Here is an 18,978-nt window from a genome sequence, read left to right as displayed (position 1 = left end):
CCTTAGTTTGCTTCTGAGTTTAGAGTTGGAAAGCAGTCTTGAGATTCAGCTCAAAATTTGCTCCCCGCCTGGTGGGGTGGCACCTGCTTTTAATTAATCCCAGTGCCTGGGAGGCAATGGCAGGCAGATCTCTGGGTTTGAGGCCAGCCTGGACTACAGAGTGAGTTCCAGGACAGCCAGAGCTGCACAGAGAAACCTTGTCTTATAGCCCCTCCCCCTGAAAAACATTGCTTCCTAGTGGAATGATTGTCCTGTCTTCAACTGCAGCAACACATCCACTGTACTAGTTACTGTTTGTTGCTGTCATAAAATGCAATGACCAAAGGCAGCTTATGGAAGAGTTTGTGTGCCTTGCGGTTCCAGAAGGCTAAGAGTCCATCCTGGCCGGAGGCATGGCAGCCATCAGCGGGCATAGTGGCGGGAACAGGGAACTGGCAGCTCACTTGGTTAAGTGCAGGTACAGAGCAGAGAGCATGAACTAGAAATGGCAGGGGCTTTTTGTTCTCAAGGCCCGCCCACAGGGACATACTTCCTCCAGCAAGACTGCACCTCCTAAACATCCCCCAAACAGTGCCACAAACTGGGGGGCTGAGTGTTCAAATGCCTGAGCCGAAGGGGGGGGGGGAATTTATCACTTAAACAACCACAACCATCATGCCTAGAGTTCTTTGTATGAAGAAAAAGGAAATGACAGATGAACCAATGAACCCAATGCAAACCTTGGGTCCTTTTCCTTCTCCTTCCCTTCTCTTGACACAGGATTTCTAGACAGAATCCTCAAAATTCCTGGATGTCTGGAATGGTGGGGCTGCTGTAGGAATCTTTATTTCCTATTTTAGTGGATTAAATGAGTTAAGGTTTTAGGCACGCCTTCCATTGGCCCAGACTGGGACCAGAGGTCAAGTGCTAGCAAGTGTCTGAGTGTTGGAAATGTTTACACTCAGGCTCAGGATGCTTTTGTTTTGTCTGGTTGACTTTTTAGAAGCAGGGCAGGCAACGTTTTTGCCTCAGCTTCCCCTAGGCTGAGATAACGAACGTGCACCACCACACCTGGCTTTCTGCTGTATTTTTGCTCATTTTCCTCTAACGTGGGTGTTCCATCTTTGTTCTTAAACATACCTACTATAGCTTTTTCCTCACAACATTCTCCTGTTTCTGCTGAGAATGTAAATTGACATATATATAATCTGTTCATACTGTAGAATTTATATGTCTCTCTTATATTCCACTTGGCACTTAGATAATCCCGTGGTGCAGTGCAAATACTACAATAAACAGCTTTTAACTGCTGGCTAATATTTCAGATTTGTCTGGGATTTCAGGTCTCTAAAGACTTGAGTAGAAACAGCTAATGTGGAGCATTTGTTTTTATTCTGGAATTTGTCCTGCAAATTCCTGCTGAATTCTTCCTTCAGAGTCGCACTCTGTATAAGTTAGGAGGAACAAAAGCAGAAATACTTGAGGTCTTCTTTAATTTTCCTCTCATTGCTTTTTTTAAAAAGCAATTGTTTTCAGTGTAATAATTTTTAAAGCATTAATAAGGAAGGCCATTGCTGCTGAGTTGCTGAGATTCTGAAATAGCACTTTCCTCTGAGAACCATATGGCTGAGGTCATTGACTAGCTCTGGGTGTGCATGTAAGGGGAGAGCCATTTGTGGACACACCCTGCTGAGGTCAGTAACCTGCTGTGCAGTGCACTCTACTCTGACCCCATTTAGGCCTGGAGGACCACAGGCAGTGACAGCATCTCTCCAGGAAGGAAGCAGCTATTGCCAGGAGGTTATAAAGACCAGGCACCGAGGGTGCCAGGAGCACAAAAGGGAAAAGATGGGTCAGCCCCAGGATGATAAAGATGGAGCACTTGATGACATTTGGTCTATGGTAGATCCAGCTATTGAAAAAGAATGACTTGAGCTCTGGACATTCATGCCAGGGATCCCAGAACTCAATGAGCGGAGGCAGAAGGATCAGGGCAAGCCTGATCTACATAGTAAGTTCCAGGCCAGCCTGGCATATAGAATAAGACAATGCCTTTAAAACAGAGAGAGAGAGAGAGAGGGGGGGGGGGGGGGTGGGGGGGGAGGGAGGGAGGAAGGAAGGAAGGAAGGAAGGAAGGAAGGAAGAAAGAATTTCAAAAGAAAAATCCTACACACAGTATACATGGCTTGTATGTATGTCCATGTTCATGGTTTGAGTGACTGACTTTTTTTTTTTTGTTTTTTTTGTTTTTTTGGTTTTTTTTGTTTTTTCGAGACAGGGTTTCTCTGTGTAGCTTTGCACCTGTCCTGGAACTCACTTGGTAGCCCAGGCTGGCCTCGAACTCACAGAAATCCGCCTGGCTCTGCCTCCCGAGTGCTGGGATTAAAGGCGTGCGCCACCACCGCCCGGCTGAGTGACTGACTTTTAAAGATTTCTTTTTCTTCTGTTAAAGGACTGCTTCGGGTAGGGGTGTGGCTTGGTGGATGAAATGCTTACTGCTCAAGTGTGAGGACTCCAAAATCCACATAAAAGCATGCTGGAAATTGCCTGGAATCCTGGCATCAGAGAGGCAGATCCCCAGGGCAAACTGGACACTTAGACTAGCTAGAATTGAAAAGCTCCTGGTTCAGTGAGAGACCCTGCCTCACTAAATGTAGAGTGATGGAGGCATGCACGCATGCACGGACGCACGCACGCACACAAACGCATACCTCCCATACATAGAAGAAGAAAAAAAAGGAAAGAAGGAAAGGAAATGGTCTTCTACGATTTTAAATAGGAAATTGTTGGTTTTTATCAAAATGGGTTGTTTTCGCATTGAGCCTCCTCCAAGCCCACTGAGACTCTGAAGCATGGCAGGTCGAGTCCAGGTTCTGGGGCTCTGCCACCAAATGCAGCAGACACTTTGCTGAACACTAAATGAATCCAAAAACCTTTAGTAGATCATAGCTTTTTTACTTATTAAGTTTTACCTTCTAGAAAATATAGCAGAAAATCTATTTTAAAATACTGAGTAACTAAAAATTAAAGTAGATTTCAATTTAAGGGGAAAAATCTGTCTAGTAACTACGTAATTTCAGAAAGATCACACTTTTAGAGAGTCTGTATCATTCCATTGCATTTGTTAGTGGTAGAGTTTGTGCAAAGAGGTTGTTTGGGGCATAGGAAACTGGAACCTCATGGTTCTCTTTGAGAGTTTGCCAGCTGGAATCCCAGGTAACCAGATAACTAGTTGTAGCAACACACAGTCCTCTAGGACTCCTGAACCTCGGCCAGGCCTTGGAGGGAAGTCTCTCTGAGCACACTCATGCCCATCTGAGAGTGGAGGGTACCACTGTGCCATGGTGTAGGCAAAAGTATTCCATCACAGTAGGCTTACAGATGAAATCCTGAACCTATGTAGTATTGTTTTACTATTTTAAATTTTAAACAGAAAACAGGAAGGCAGAAACCCCTTTGCCGCCTTTAGTGTTCTGTAAGTGGCTGAACTCAGCTGAGGGGACCTCAAGTATGTGTGTCAGGCAATGACGATGACCCTCCTGTAATACAACCAATATTTCCTCGAGGAGAGATGGGGAGAGAATGGGGTGGAAGTCGGAGTGGGGGAGGAGAGAGAGTTCCTAAATTTCATCTTTAATTATTTGAAATTCCTAGATTTCCTCAAGTGTATTAAGAATTTATGTTTCACTTCCACTTTCCTTTCAGGAATGATGCATTTATCCGGTTGATAGCATCACTGATACAGTCAATCAAAGCTTTGTTACTCTAACTGCCTCATTGTTTTTTCTCATTTCTCATTTTGAGAATGTCCCTGAATTTCGTATTTATTTCCTTATAGTATCTCCCCAGCTGATCATTTCCTCTGCTACTCTCTTTTTCAGACTCAATCACTTCATGCATAGTTAAAGAACTAAGTATCTTCCCTAGGGTTATTTATAGCATCTATATCTTCTACCACTTACCACTCATGAGGATAAATATAAATAAAAGGACACACAACAACAAGTGTTGGTAAGGTTGTAGGAAAGTGGGAACCCCCAGATATTGCTTTTGAGAGTCTAAAAGGTGGCAGCCATGTTGCAGGATAGTTTAGTACTTCCTGTTTAAACAACCACAACAAAATGATAGAAAGAACTTGCTCAAAGCAGTGACACTGTCTAAGGACCCAAGACCAGTTCCTAAGAGTCCAGGAACCTCACTAAAACCCCTGGAACATTCTGGCACTACTCTGGGTACTGTTTCGTGATGTTCCAGGGCCATTTCCAATGTTCAGGATAATGCTACATTAGCTGTTTTAATGGAGCTCTTCGATTCTGTTTGAATTTTTTTTTCAAACATGTTCTCAAAATTTCTTCCAGTGCGCCGTTAGCGTAACCTCCATCCCCAGCCAGCTTCACAGAGTCTTGTTCCACCCATCCCTTACTCTCCATTTTTCTCTCGGTTAACTTCACCCTCCCCTTAGAAAACTAAATTTTCTGTGTTCTATAGCACTCAAGACTTTTACTGTATCTTTGATTGGTGGGTTAGGTTATGCTTTCAAAGTATTTTTCTTCTCAGGTGATCTTTTAAAAAATGCATATTAGAGAAAATGAAAATTCCAGAACATAGGGACCACCTGTTGCAATGCCTTCCCCTTTCCACAGCACCCCGCACTTGTCTTTCACAGGTCCCCACCTCTGGCTTCCCCATGATCCCCTGGGGACCAAGTTCTTCCGTAGTCCAGCAGGTCAGACTCTCGGGTGGAGGGCTCAGCCTTAAACTGAGATGCTGTTCTTACAGCCCAGGCTGAGGGGCACAGAGCCTTACAGATAAAGGAATGGAAGTCAGTGGTTAGGAAACCTAGTTGACCATTGCAAGGATTGAGGACCAGAATGCTTGCATTTCGAAGCTCTCCACTGATGGGGGTTTTGTTGGGACTTTTGAAAGTATCACTACTTTGATAAGAATCTTTGCTGCAGCAATGTAATTGAGACAACAGCTCTAGGCCCCTAAGACCTTTTTAAAAAGCACATCATACCTTAGTAGTAGGTGTAGATGCCTTGATGCTCTTGGCAAACTAAGAACCAATGAACTTTTGTCTTCTCTAGGCTGGTAAACATTCAGCAGCTCACCCTCCCAAGACTCTCCATGTCCCTTGTTCCTGTTCCGCTGCGGTGCTTGGAAGCAGGAGATGGGCTCACACACAGTCAACCGGACGTGATCCAGGAGGAGCAGTGAGGGGCAGTACTGCTGGTAAGGTGGGGAGCATGGTGGATGCTGGACTTGCATGTTCATGGTTGTGTGTGGTTCCATGGTTACTCCAGGTCACACTGTGAATCATGACTGTCAGCTGTTCATAAAGATCAGATTTTAAGATAAATCCCTACCGTTTATGCCTTTTGTATATGCCTTATGACTTTTATGCCTTTCTGTAGCTTCCTGGTGTTGCTTGAGTTTTCCTGCCTGGCCCACAGTCAGGACAAATCTCTCTCACCTGCCAGTCCCACAGCCTCTCAGACCCGACCAAGTAAACACAGAGACTTATATTGGTTACGAACTGTATGGCCGTGGCAGGCTTCTTGCTAACTGTTCTTACAGCTTAAATTAATCCATTTCCATTAATCTATACCTTGCCACATGGCTCGTGGCTTACCGGCATCTTCACATGCTGTTTCTCATCATGGCGGCTGGCAGTGTCTCTCTGCCTCAGCCTTCGACTTCCCAGTTTTTTCTCCTCCTTGTCCCGCCTATACTTCCTGCCTGGCCACTGACCAATCAGTGATTTATTTATTGACCAATCAGCAACACATTTGACATACAGACCATCCCACAGCATCCTGGAGTATTGTAGGTTTATAGAATTCTTACCAGATTCTTAATGTCTGATTCTTACTAAAAAAGAAATAGCCGTCACATATAACTAAGCATGGAGAAGTGCGATGTTATTGCCACAGTATCCCTCTTTCCTCTCCATTTGTTACTCACACGTGGCCATGTTCCTCAGCCTTGTTAGGAAAAAGTCAGTGATGTTTGCATTGGAAAACCCAAATAATTCCTTGTGCCTTTAAAATTAATCCTAATAAAGACCAGTATGCTTTTAATGCACCAAACTCTTAGTAAGTTTCCCAAACTAAGCGTTCTTAAAAGAAAAAGAAAAATTTTATTACATTTGTTTACTTAGGAGGCATTCCATATTTGTCTGTGTGTGTATGTGTGTGAGAGAGAGAGAATGTGTGAGTGTGTATGTGAGTATGTGTGTGAGAGAGATAGTGTGTGTGTGTGAAGGAGAGAGAGAATGTGTGTGTGTGTGTGTGTGTGTGTGTGTGTGTGTGTATGTAGGACAGAGGACAACTTGTAGTTGTAGGTCTGTCCTTCTGTTATGTGGGTTCTGATGATAGAACTCAAGTTGTGACCTCTGGCAGTCAACACCTTTACTCATCTTGCTAGCCCTAAACTAAGTTTAGTTTCAATTAATTAATTAATTTATTTTTATTTACTGTGTTTGTGTGTTTTCTCCTTCTACCATGTGGGTCGTGGGGATGGAGCTCGGGTTATGAAGGCTGCCAGCAGCAACATTTACCTCCGGAGCCAGCCATCTCTCTGGCCCCCTAAGTAAGGATTCTTTATAAAACCATTTTCATGTATTTATATGCATATATAAAAGTAGGGAACAAATGGATTTTCCCCCCACGGAAAATGAGAACGAGAATGCATTCTGCATACACTCTGGCCTGTGCTGCAAGCCAGCTGAAGTCTTAGGGGTGGGTGTTGTGGGCGAGCACCGAAGGTCAGATAGAGAAAAGGGAGAGTTAGGCAATTCCCCCTCTGTAACTCTTGGCAGGTAATTCAGCGTCAGCGTGTCTTTCTGCATTCAGCAGAGTGAATTCTCCAGAAAGCTCTTCCCTCGTTCTCTGAGCTTGAGGATGTAAGCATCCACGCTGCCACTTGATACTTCTGAGATGATGATCTGATGCCGAGAAGTCCTTCAGAGTGTCCTCAGCTAAACCCTTGTGGCTTCAGAGGCTAGTGCCTCTGCCTAGGGGGGCGTCAGCTCATTGAAAGGGAACTCTCAGAATGAAGATTTTCCTCTTGATTCTTAATATTCTTAGACTTCCTCTTTCCCTGCTCATGTTGGAAAATCTTGGGTAATTATGAGCAAAGCATTCTTTACTTTTTACCCCCCCTCACTCAATGACTGCTCACTTCACCACGTGGGTGCCAACTGTGGCCACTCATTCTGCTCTTGTCCTTAACGTGAGAACTGAGAACATATATTTTAAGATGGAATTTTTATCTCTTTCGTGAGATCATAGTGCTACTCGGAGAGTCTCTTCTTGGAGGTGGGGGGTGGGTGAGGAAGGGAGTGTACAAGTTTATGGAAAAGAGGATGAGAAATTAGAATGTTCGCTGTTTTAGAAGTGGCTTTCTGAGGAACTCTTTCTCTCAGCACTCCCCCATCCCCAATCCCCTACCCTGCTCCAATCTTAGTTCACACTTAGTGTTTACTGTTGAATCAGCTCAGCCTAGGACTTAACTTTCTGAGGTAAATAAGCCTAGGGTGCATTTGAGGTCACTTATTAAGAGTATATTTAAGGTGTTTTGTTTTGTTTTTCGAGACAGGGTTTCTCTGTGTAGCTTTGGAGCCTGTCCTTGAACTCACTCTGTAGCCCAGGCTGGCCTCGAACTCACAGAGATCCACCTGCCTCTACCTCCCCAGTGCTGGGATTAAAGGCGTGCGCCACCACCGCCTGACTGAGTATATTTAAGGTCTCTAAGCCTTGCTTTACTTGGCAATTAGGAAAGAATAGACAAGGACAATAGGATTGTTTTAAGGATACTCTCTGTAGGGTCAGGCACAGTGCGAGTTCCCAGTTTTATACTAGCATATCTTTCATTGTTATCACCCATCTTAATGGTTCCTTCAGTTTTTCTTTTGTTTCATTCCAGTATTTCTTCAATTAATTCTCTATGTGAATGAGTGTCTTTGCATGTATGTCTGTGTACCACATGTATGCCTGGTGCCCTCGGAGACCGAAAGAGGGGTGTTGGAGTTAGAGACAGCTGTGAATGTCTGGGAAGTGAACTGAGTCCTCTGGAAGAGCAGCAAGTGCACTTGACCGCAGAGTCATCTCTCCAGCCCCACACTTACTATATGAAGTCCTGGGGACAGAACCCAGAGCCTTGATCCTGCTAGGCATGTGTTTTGCTAGAAAGCTATACACTTACCTCTCCTTAAACCTTGTAAAATAGGAATTTATTGTAAAGAATTTCTTGTATGCTTATCAAATACTAGACACACTTCTAGGAAACAGACAGAAATTTTTGTGTTTGGTGAGCTTAGGAGTCTGAAGGAGACACAGACAAAACATGGTAGTTTTTTTTTTTTTTTTTTTGAGCTGAGGATCGAACCCAGAGCCTTGTGCTTGCTAGGCAAGCGCTCTACCACTGAGCTATATCCCCAACCCCAAAACATGATAGTTTTAAAAAGGCAGTATGCTAAATACCAAGAATTATGAAGCATAAAATAAAGGACAAAGTGGGTGTGATGTTGTATGCTTGCGTTTTCATTTTCTCAGGAGGCTGAGGCAGGAGGGACGATTTGGGTCCAGGAGTTCAGAGCCTGGGCACTCTTGCAAGACAAACCCATACACACAAGAAAGAGGATTTCGGGCATGACTAAGAGATAGTTAATTGAAGACACAGCAGTCAGAGAAGCCGTGTTGAGAAGACTAGATCATGGCATTGAAACAAACCATGAAGTTATGTGAAGCAAAACCTCTAAGTAATAGAAACAAGTCAAAAAGAATAAGAAAATGGTTTCAGAGGAAGCCAAAAAGAACCAGAGCACTAGAGCTTAAGGAAGTTCCATCAGTAAATGTTTGTCCATATCCTCAGTTGAGTGGGAATGGACGAGGACCTGGGGAAGTGAGAGGGCCTGGGGAAGTCAGAGGGCAGGGTCTGGGTCTCGAAGGACGGGAGGTAAGAAGAAGAGTGGGTGGCATCCTAGTGGAGAAATGGAGGCAAACATTATGGTGTAGTAGATTGATGGTGTGGACTCTGAGGTTAGATGCCACCCTCTGTAGAACTCCTGTGGGCAGATGGTGAGAGAAGAGGTGAGAAGCACAGAGAAAGAAAGGGTCAGCTCGACCTAAAGACTACTGTACCGAGTGAGTTTCAGGACAGCCAGAGCCACACAGAGAAACTCTGTCTCAAAGAAACAAAATAAATAAATAAGTAAATAAAAATTTATTTTTATAACTTAAAAAAAAAAAACAGAGCCCGGCCACATGCTAGGCACATGTTCTACACACCTCATACCGATAATTTGAAATTGTATCAGGTTCCCTGTCTTCACCCCTTGGTGACTATGATGTATATTAAGTTTTGAGAAAATTTGATGTAAAAATATAGACTGGATGTGTAAAAAAAAAAGATATTTAATAAAGACATCACAATCTCAAAGGCAAAAAAAAAAAAAAAAAAGACTACTGTACCCTGTCCTGCAAATACTGGGGAACAAATGCCACAGTGGATGTGATCTTGACAAATTTAGAAGAGTAGAGAGTAGATATGGGAGTGATTCAGGGGTGAAATTGAGGACCTGCATTATGTCAAGAGATAAGCATGAAAAGGAAAAATAGACCTGATATATTCAGAGAATAATCAAGAGGATTCAGATGCTAGCTGCACATAGGAGATGAAGGAGACTAGTTTAAAATTTCCCCTTATTGTTTTCAAAGGGCAAATTGGGGCATATTTGAATTAAAAGTTCATATAAGATTTGAAACGAGCCAAAAAAGTTTCTAGGAGTCTCTTAACCATATATTAAATATCCAGGTAAATGCTAACATACGGCAAAAGTTATCTGTAGAAAAATATGTTCGAGTTCTAGGTTTTTTTCTTCTCCCAATACTTACTGGAGGTTCCTTATTTAAATAAGTCATCTTTCTTGCTTCAGTAGTTTGAAAAGAAATTGTTGGGTTTTGGTTTTGGTTTGGTTTGATTTTCAACACAGGGTTTCTCTGTGTAACAGCCCTGGCTGTCCTGGAACTCTCTGTAGACCAAGCTAACCTTGAACTCAAAGAGATCTACCTGCTTTTGCCTCAGGGAGTGCTGGGTTTAAAGGCATGTGCCATCCCTCCCAGCTGAAATGCTTGTTTTTAATGATGTGTTAATTTTCTGTTTATCTTTTGGGTGTGTGCATGGTTTTCTTTTCTTTTTTCTCCCCCCCCCAAAGGGTTTCTCTTTGTAGCTTTGCACTTTTCCTGGAGCTCACTTGGTAGCCCAGGCTGGCCTCAAACTCACAAAGATCCTCCTGGCTCTGCCTCCCGAGTGCTGGGATTAAAGTGTGCACCCAGCGTGCATGGTTTTCTTAATGGTCTATAAAATTATTGACCCTAATCGGGCAGTGGTGGCGGCACACGTCTCTAATCCCAGCACTTGGAAGGCAGAGGCAGAGGCAGAGGCAGGCGGATCTCTGTGAGTTCACGGCCCACCTGGGCTACAGAGTGAGTTCCAGGAAAGGCACAAAGCTACACAGAGAAACACTGTCTTGAAAAACCAAAAAAAAAAAAAAAAAAAAAAAAAAAAAAAAAAAAAAAAATTCATTGACCCTCTAGAAACAGACAACTCTGATTTTCTTGACTCTGATTTTCCTGTTACTCTTGTTTTCAATCTCCACCTAGATTTAAGATGAAGATTTCAGTGTTTCTTCCTTACAAACCAAACCATTCCTATGAACTGAAGTCTGTAGTCATTTGTGTAATAAACTTTATCAATTTGTCCTTTGAATCTTGGGATAGTTTGTTGTTTGCTTGTTACTGACATGAGGTCATACTATGTTGCCTGGTCTGACTTAGTAATCCTCCTGCCTCAACTTCCCAGGTAGCTTGACTATAAAGTCACCACCATACCTGGCTACCACAGGATTTTTAAACAAAAATAGACATAACAGATCATCTCATGCATCATCTCTACAAATGATTTTTTTAAACCTTCTGTCCATTTGTTGTTGTTTGAATTTTTAAAAGTTTTCTTACATTTATTTTAGTTGTGTATGTGTGTGTGTGTGTGTGTGTGTGTGTGTGTGTGTATGTATGTGTGTGTGTGTGTGCATGAGTGTGCCATTGTACATGCCTTTGGAAGTTGGTCCTCTCCCTCTACCATGTGCTGTGGGGATGGAACTCATCGAGTTTAACTGCCTGGGTTGTCTTGCTGGCCCTAGTTTTTTTAGTTAATTTTTTAAAATAAAATATAACTGTTTAGTAAATGAACAGCAGAAGTATATTTGGAAAGCTTGATTGTCTGCTTTCAAGAGCTCTATATTCATCTCTTTCTACTCTGCCCTTTCACAGCATGGTCTGAACACTGGCTGACCTATGGAAGCAGAACCCTGCTGTAGCTTCTCCAGACTAACCTCTGTGGCCTGTGTTCCCCAGGGGACTGAGTGAGAGAACATGGATTCAGCCGAGCACTTTGGCAATCCCTAAGTTCACAAAGAGCTGGGCGGCAGTTTTGCATTACTGTGTGTCCACATGTGCTGTGTCCTTTGCAGTTAGAACAAGTGGACAATACTAAAATGGAGCGGGCCTGAGAAAGTCATTTACACTGCTCTTGTGTTTCAGTTTCCTCTTCCAGTGAAGTATCAGTTGCCTCTATTGATCTCATGGGATATTTTAAGCAGAAATGAGAGTCTTGATGAAAGCACTTTGTATTCTAGAAGAAAGTCACGGTGCCAATGAAGGTTCTAGAAATGTTTACTCATTATTTTAGGTGTTAACTTACAAGATAGTTACTCAAAATATGAAAATGTATGTTATCTTAGTTTTCTAAGTAATAGTCTTCTTGTAGAATTTCTGTTCCTTTAGTGAATGTTTTATTTGTGTTTAAGGCTTTTGTATTTTTTGACCAAAGAAGACACTGTCCTTAAATCTTGGTGAGGGTTTATACTTAAATACAACAGCAAGAACTTGGTATTTATCTTGAATATTTACCCAAGTGAGCTAAAAATTTTTGTATCACCATAAAAACCTGAACAAATATGTTTATAGCAGATTTTTATGTATGAATGTTTGGTGGGCATGTACATATGTTGTACCATAAGCATGCCAGATGCCCACAGAGGGCAGAGAGAGTATTGGGCCCCCTAGAACTGGAGTTACAGACTGTTGTGAGCTGCCAGGTGGGTGCTGGGAAATGGACCAGGTCCTCTGCAAGAGCAGCCAGTGCTCTTACACGTTTAGCTGTCTCTTCCGCCTCGGTTTATAGCAGATTTATTTACAATAGGTAGTTGACGGAATGAGTCCTAAGACTTAAGACATTCTTGAGCCAGGTGGATCTCTGTGAGTTCGAGGGTAGCCTGGTCTACAGAGCGAGATCCAGGACAGGCACCAAAACTACACAGAGAAACCCTGTCTCAAAAAACAAACAAACAAAAAAAGACTTAAGACAGTCTTACTGTGATTTTCCCTTCCCCTCTCCTTCTGTATCTATCTCCTCCTCCATAATGAGAGCCCCCTTTCTCATTTCCCTGATCAGATCACATGCAGCCTGCTATTGCTCTCCTACCCAGCAATGGTCCCTTTTTACTTTCCTGGTTTCTGCAGTTGCTCCAGGATATGTACTCAACTCTGAAGATTTGGAGCTAAGAGGGAAAACATGTGACAGTTGTCTTTCTGCTTTCTGGGTCTGGGTTACCTCACTGATTATGATCTTCTCTAGTTCTGTGCAAATTTCATGATTTCTTTCCTCTCTCTCGCTCCCTCCCTCACCCCCCTCTCTTTCTCCCTTTCTTTCTTTCTTTCTTTCTTTTTAGAGGTAGCTAGCATCTCATGTGATCCAGGTTGGGACACTCTGTATCTGAAGCTATATCTCAACTCCTGATTCCCTGGCCTGAACCTCCCAAGTGATAAGATCACAGGCCTGTGTGTGTGTGTGCGTGCCACCACACCTAGTTCTCTCTTAAGCTATTGAATTTGAATACCAACGTTTTATTTTGGTTCCTGTGGGAACAAAAGGATTTTAAGACCTGAATTATAACTTTACTGCATTTTGAGATGTGCTCTGCTCACTACCATTTTCAGGTGTTTATTGCAAAGTTTCACTTTCTTCTTTGACAGAAGAGTTGCACAGGACAGGAAACAAAAATCCCTTTAGCTTTGTTGACCTAGAATGAAGTCAATTTAGCAAAAAAACAAAACAAAACAAAAAAAAAGATTAAAGTTGTTTGAGATTAGACAGGATTACAATCTGGGAAAACAGATTCAAGCCTTCGAAAAACGTGTCCAGGTACTAGAGAATGCCAGCCATGTCTGTAGCTCTGAATCTCAAGTAGGGACAGGAGTGTAGTTATGCCGACTGGCTTATCAGGAATTGTTAATGCTGGTGGACATGAAACTAGCTTACTGGTTTGCTCGCTCTCTCTCTCGCTCTCTCTCTCTCTCTCTCTCTCTCTGAGGGGGTCCTGAGTAACACTGGCTGGCCTCAAACTCACGGAGATCTGCCTGCCTTAGCCATCCAGATTAAATTCATGCACCACCATGCCCACCTGGCCCATTAAGCGTTCTTTTAAAAAGGGAATTGGGTCATGCATACATGCATTCATTCATTCGTATTCCTCTGCCTCTTTCTGTCTATCTGACTGTCTGTTGTTATCTCCACCCCTTTCTGCTTTTGAGCCCAAGCCTCAAACTCAAAATCCTCTTTCTTCATCCTCCTGAGTGCTAGGACTGTAGATGTGGGTCGCAACAGTTTAAGGCCAGACTGGGGGATAGACTGGGGCCAGACTGGGTAGTGAGGACCTTGTCATAAAACAAAATTTTCTGCTTCTAGAATAATTTGTTAAATTATGAACTTAAAGTGATTTTTCTTGCTAATTTGTTTTCAACTTTGACATTCACTTCTTTCAAAGTATATAAAAACTTTTTCATGTGTGCCCATGAAGGTGTCTGTGTATGTCTCTGTGTACGTCTGCATGTGAGTATCTGTGTGTGTTTGTGTCTTTGTGTGCATGTGCTTGAACTTATAGGCATATGTTCTATTTACCACGGTGCTACATCCTTAGCCCCAAACCTTTGACAGGGTGATGTGACACATGAAGTCTATAATTGATTTATAAAATTATTCAATTAAGAAATTATTTCAAAACATGTTCTGCTGTTGAGTAATATATTTCTTTCCTTATTTTGGTTGAAATTTCATTTTCCCTTACATTCTGTGATATTATGAGACATATGTATGACAGTTTTATATAGTTTCTGACTTGTAACTCCCATCCCAAAGCAGGCCTTAGAAAGTTGAGTTTAGCCTGGTGGTGGTGGCGCACCCTTTAATCCCAAGAGGCAGAGGCAGGCGGATCTCTGGGAGTCCGAGGCCAGCCTGGTCTACAGAGTGAGTTCTAGAATAGCCAGGGCTGTTATACAGAGAAACCCTGTCTTGAAAAACAAAAAAACACAAAAAGCAAAAAACAACAACAAAAAAAGGAAGTTGAGTTTATTCCCCCTAAGGTGGGTCATAGAAACTGCACTTTCTTGAGGAATGTGATCACTACCACCCATGCCCTAGGGAGGTGGGAGATGCCCAAGATACTGAAGGAACCTCCCTAGATTTCCCCACCCAGTCCATTAGCATTGGCTGTATTGGAAGTCTTATAAGTGCTCTAAACAGCAGTGTCCTCCAGCATGTCGCAGCTGAGAGCGGGAAGTACGTAGAGTGTGTGTAGTATCTTGAAGAAGGTAAGGAAGCTTCAAGCCCCTTCTGTCTTAATTTCAGTCTTCATATCTCTTCTTCCATAGCTTTCTGATAGCTCCTTCATGGAAAATAGCCACACTGCCCTGAGCTTTGGGAGCTGCTCTTGCAAATGAATACCCAAGGAAAAGGTTGTGAAAGTTTTGATTTTAGCCTGTTGGTAGAGTTAAAATGCCCAAGCTTTCAGCTGGCATCTAATGGGGGGCCTGATAAAGGGGACCGTCTTAGGTCTGAGCTCTTGCCCTGAGACCTGATGTTCTACCCAGATGCAGAAGCTATGGGAATTGAACAAAAGGTGGCATGGTGGCATATTCCTGTAATCATGACACTTGGAAGGCTAAAAGATGTTAATTTTGACTACAGAGAGTTCTAGACCAGTCAGGTCTACATAGAAAGTGAGTCTATGTCAAAGAGTAAGAGGGCATATTACACTACCACCAGTCTGCATCCTGGTTGCTTGTTAATGGGGAGAGATGTTCATGCATCCTGTGGGTCACATAGTGGTATGAGAGCAAGGGAAAAAATAGGCAGTTGGATTTTGTTTTTGCAACACAGATATTTTGGATTTTTTTTTTCTCCCCTGCTCACATATTCTAAAGGAAGAAGGATCTACTCTGTGTAGTAGAATCTAGGTAGCTGAGAAAGTCACTGAAGAGGGGCCTTTAGAAATTATGACTAGAAAACTTTTGAGGTTATTTCCTGCCTTTCCACTGTTCACTTTGTGTCCTCTAAACTTGTCCAGCCTTCTAGTCCAGGTCTATAGTTTGGTTATGCATGATATTCTTTTGGCGCTTCAGCCCACCAAGCTGAGGAAGACCTGTCACTGGATCTCCCTTTCTGTGAACCTTACCAGTATAAACAGTGAGCTCTGAGGTGACAGTTGAGTCCTTTCAGTGACGCCAGAGTAGCTCCAGCCATGTTGTGGGTGGATGGGACACTTGCTGCCTTTGACTACTTGGAACTTGAAGTCCTTGGTTTCTCCAGCTTGCTTCATCCCTTCCCTTGTAGCTAGCTGTACAGTGCAGAGCCTCTTGTTTGGAAGACAGCTTCCCTCTGTCTGGGTTAGCATTCCACATGTGACTGTGACTCAGGGATTGCACATGGCATCTGCATGTTCTCCTCAGCTGCTCTGCACTGACTGAGGCCTTTGACTGCACAATCGGCTGTGAGGGTTTTTTTTTTTTTTTTTTTAACTAAACTGAAGTTTTCCAAGACAGCAGAGCTTTGTGTTCAGTAGCATTCCCTATCTAGCTTTAGAAAAGAGCTCATGGTTCGACTCCAAGCAGTGTGGTGTCTCAAAACTTCGGATCTGAGCTTGTACTAGTATTGAATATATTCATATTAATATATTTATGAATTTTTGTTTTTCTTCAATCATTTTAAAGTATCTGCTTATGATATGTCTACTTCTATGCTTTAATTTTATCCATGGATGTCAAAAATGATCTCATGAAAGGGCTCTATTGTTGGATACTGCTTTCAAAGAAACTTAAAATAGAAAGCATACTTGTAAGATAAAGGGATAAGAGGATGGGAAGGGGGGATGGGGATGCACACCTTTAATCTCAGCACTTCTGGCCTTTAATCTCAGCTGTTTAAGTAGAAGAGAGGCAGGTAGATTTGAGAGACAGCCTGGTCTACATAATGAGTTCCAGGCCAGCAGGGATGACATGAGACCCAGCTAGACAGACTCAAACACAAAAATAAGCTAGGTCTTATTTTAGGAAGCTTTTGAATTTGAATTTTTTACATTTTAAGCTGCTAGGATTAAAGGTATTCAACCATGCCTGCCTCAATTTGAATTTGTCTTTTGAAACAGAGTTTCCTCTCACTCTGTAGACCAGGCTGGCCTTGAACTTACAGAGATTTGAATTTTTTTTTAAGATTTATTTATTATGTATACAGTATTCTGTCTGCATGTATATCTGCAGGCCAGAAGAGGGCGCCAGATCTCACTACAGATAGTTGTGAGCCACCTTGTGGTTGCTGGGATTGAACTCAGGACCTCTGGAAGAGCAGTCAGTGCTCTTAACCACTGAGCCATCTTTCCAGCCCCGAGATTTGAATTCTGAAGGTTGAACTTCGGAGTTAAAACCTGAACCATAAGTGGTTTCAGCTTTAGTACAACGGTTCTCAACCTGTGGGTCTCCACCCCTTTGAGGGGGTGTCAAACGACTGTTTCACAAGGGTCGCATATCATATCCTGAATATCAGATATTTACAGTTCATAACAGCAGCAAATTTCCAGTTATGAAGTAGCAATGAAATAATTTTATGGGTGGGGGGGTCACCATAACATAAGGAACTGTATTAAAAGGTTGCAGCATTAGGAAGGTTGAGAACTACTGCATTAATACACAGTAATTTATAAGCAATCTGGAAATTTTACATAGACCTTTCTAGAAAGGGTGATTAGATATCAAATCCCAGATCTCAAAGCTTAGGAATTGATGCTGTAATGTGTGTGGAAATTAAGGCAAAGATTAATTTATGGAGAACTGCTTTTTTGTAACTATGAAAGCCTTTTAGTACAGAAAAGAGTAAAGAATTGAAATTAGTGGTGCAGGGGCCATGATTCAAAGCGCACTGTAAGCATCATTCAGGCCATTGCTTCCAAGCCTATGTCTGGATTAAGAAAATAACAAGGAATCCGGGGCGGCAGTGTCACCACCTCAGGAGGCAGAGCCAGGTGGATCTTCTGTGAGTTCGAGGCCAGCCTCGTCTACAGAGCCAGATCCAGGACAGGCACCAAAACAAAAAAAAAAACCCTCTCTCGGAAAAAAAAAATAATAATAAAGGAACTGAAAAATGATAGTCCATGGTGGCAGCTTTGTCCTGGTGTGCCTCCACAGCTAGAAGAGTCCAGCTGTTTTCTCTCTTCTGGGAAAGTCACTATGGTTGTCTTGACTTTGTGCTATTCTTAAATGCATTATTATTACTGTGATAGGAATGGTAGACAATGGTAAAATGGTAGGAAATTCCCTTAGCAAACACTCAAGTGACAAACACTCAAATGGATGGACTCCCCTAAACCCAAAACAACCCACTAGGAGTCTCTGGGATTCCCCTCACACTTATTTTCAATTTTCTAGTTATTTTTCTTGTCTTTAGGGTATAAAGGGCACAAAGACTAGATTGATTTTTATCATGAAATAAGTCCAAAAAACTAAGTACTGTGTTTTTATTTGGCCACTTTGTTGAATGAATCTTGTGGTCTTAGTTGCTGAGCATGCGCAGGCTCTTCCTGGCAGAGATTAACAGTGAAGTGGCCGTGGGCGAAACCCAGGGTCTAAGCAAGCCAGGTAGCATTTCCAATGAATCCTGAAGCTTGTGGGTAATACAGCATGTGTTTTCTTCTTTGGTGTCTACCTGAACTTTTGACATGGTGACCTGCCATAACAAAAGACAGCAGGACACTTGATACCAACGAAAACAAAGGCTACTGAATGCTCAACTGTTAGCAAATCTAATCTCAAATTCAAGTGACTAGAATCAAGGAGGAGATAATGGGCAAAGAAAGGTATTAAATTTTAGCTAGGGGGAAAAAGCATGTGCCAGCTTAAGGTTCTTCTGTTTTCCTTTTTAAAACAAGGTTTCTCTTGTGTAGCACTAGCTGTCTCTAGACTTGCTCTGTAGACCAGGATGGTCACAAGTCAGACCACCTCAGACAGCAGATGCCTGTTTCTGCCTCCCAATGCTGGAATTAAAGGCATATGCCGCCATGCCTGGCTCTGAATTTGGTTTTAAGAAGTCATAATTTGCACATAATAAAAATAGATGGTTCATACATGATGTGCTTTTTTGGGTGAAGTCTGAAGTCTGTTGTTCACCATGGTGGTTTGTTGACATCAGCTACATAATCAGGATTTGTTTTGATTAACAATAGTTGAAGTTTGAATTTGTTCAGAGCAATGTATTCTGTAGACAGGAAGGAAACGTGAAATTTCTTGCTTTAGACAGGCTGAGATAGATACTCTAGTAAGTGTACAGAGTCCTCTCTGTCTCTGGTCCTTCACATCCAATAGTCAGCTTGATTGATGGTAAGGCCAAGAGACCTAAATATTTGCTCTCTATGAATTGGGTTGCAGCTAATGTGAGCCATTTCCAACAATTGTATGTGTTATACTAAATTAATACCTTTACTGGGATGGTTTCTTCTCACAGTGGAAATTCAGAATAAAAAATGGACCCTGTAGTTTGTTTTTTGTTTTGCTTTTAGTAACTTAAATTTATTTATAGTCTTTCTGTCTCACTGTTTCTTTTTCTTTGAAAAAG

The 18,978-nt window shown here is 42.3% G+C and overlaps 1 protein-coding gene across 5 annotated transcripts in view; it reads left to right on the top strand.

Annotated features, from left to right (window-relative positions):
• Tet2 (tet methylcytosine dioxygenase 2) overlaps positions 1-18,978 on the top strand; it is an 85,797-nt gene that overhangs the window by 27,499 nt on the left and 39,320 nt on the right. For 2 of the 5 annotated variants that reach the window (XR_008216283.1, XM_052730159.1), the window contains exon 1: positions 6,512-6,570. Coding sequence is in view for 2 of the 5 variants with exons in the window: in XM_052730159.1 (XP_052586119.1) it covers positions 6,512-6,570 (59 nt within the window). In the remaining 3 variants the exon portion in view is untranslated. Of the gene's footprint in view, positions 1-5,066; positions 5,212-6,510; positions 6,571-18,978 lie in introns of those variants that run through there. The other 3 variants (XM_052730158.1, XM_052730160.1, XM_052730157.1) reach the window with 3 other exon arrangements.

This window comes from Peromyscus californicus, unplaced genomic scaffold (assembly GCF_007827085.1).
Source record: "Peromyscus californicus insignis strain IS unplaced genomic scaffold, ASM782708v3 Scaffold_9__1_contigs__length_137607984, whole genome shotgun sequence".
Lineage (NCBI taxonomy): Eukaryota > Metazoa > Chordata > Mammalia > Rodentia > Cricetidae > Peromyscus > Peromyscus californicus.
Note: the sequence above shows the minus strand (reverse complement) of the source record. Positions and strands in the feature narration are given on the sequence as shown.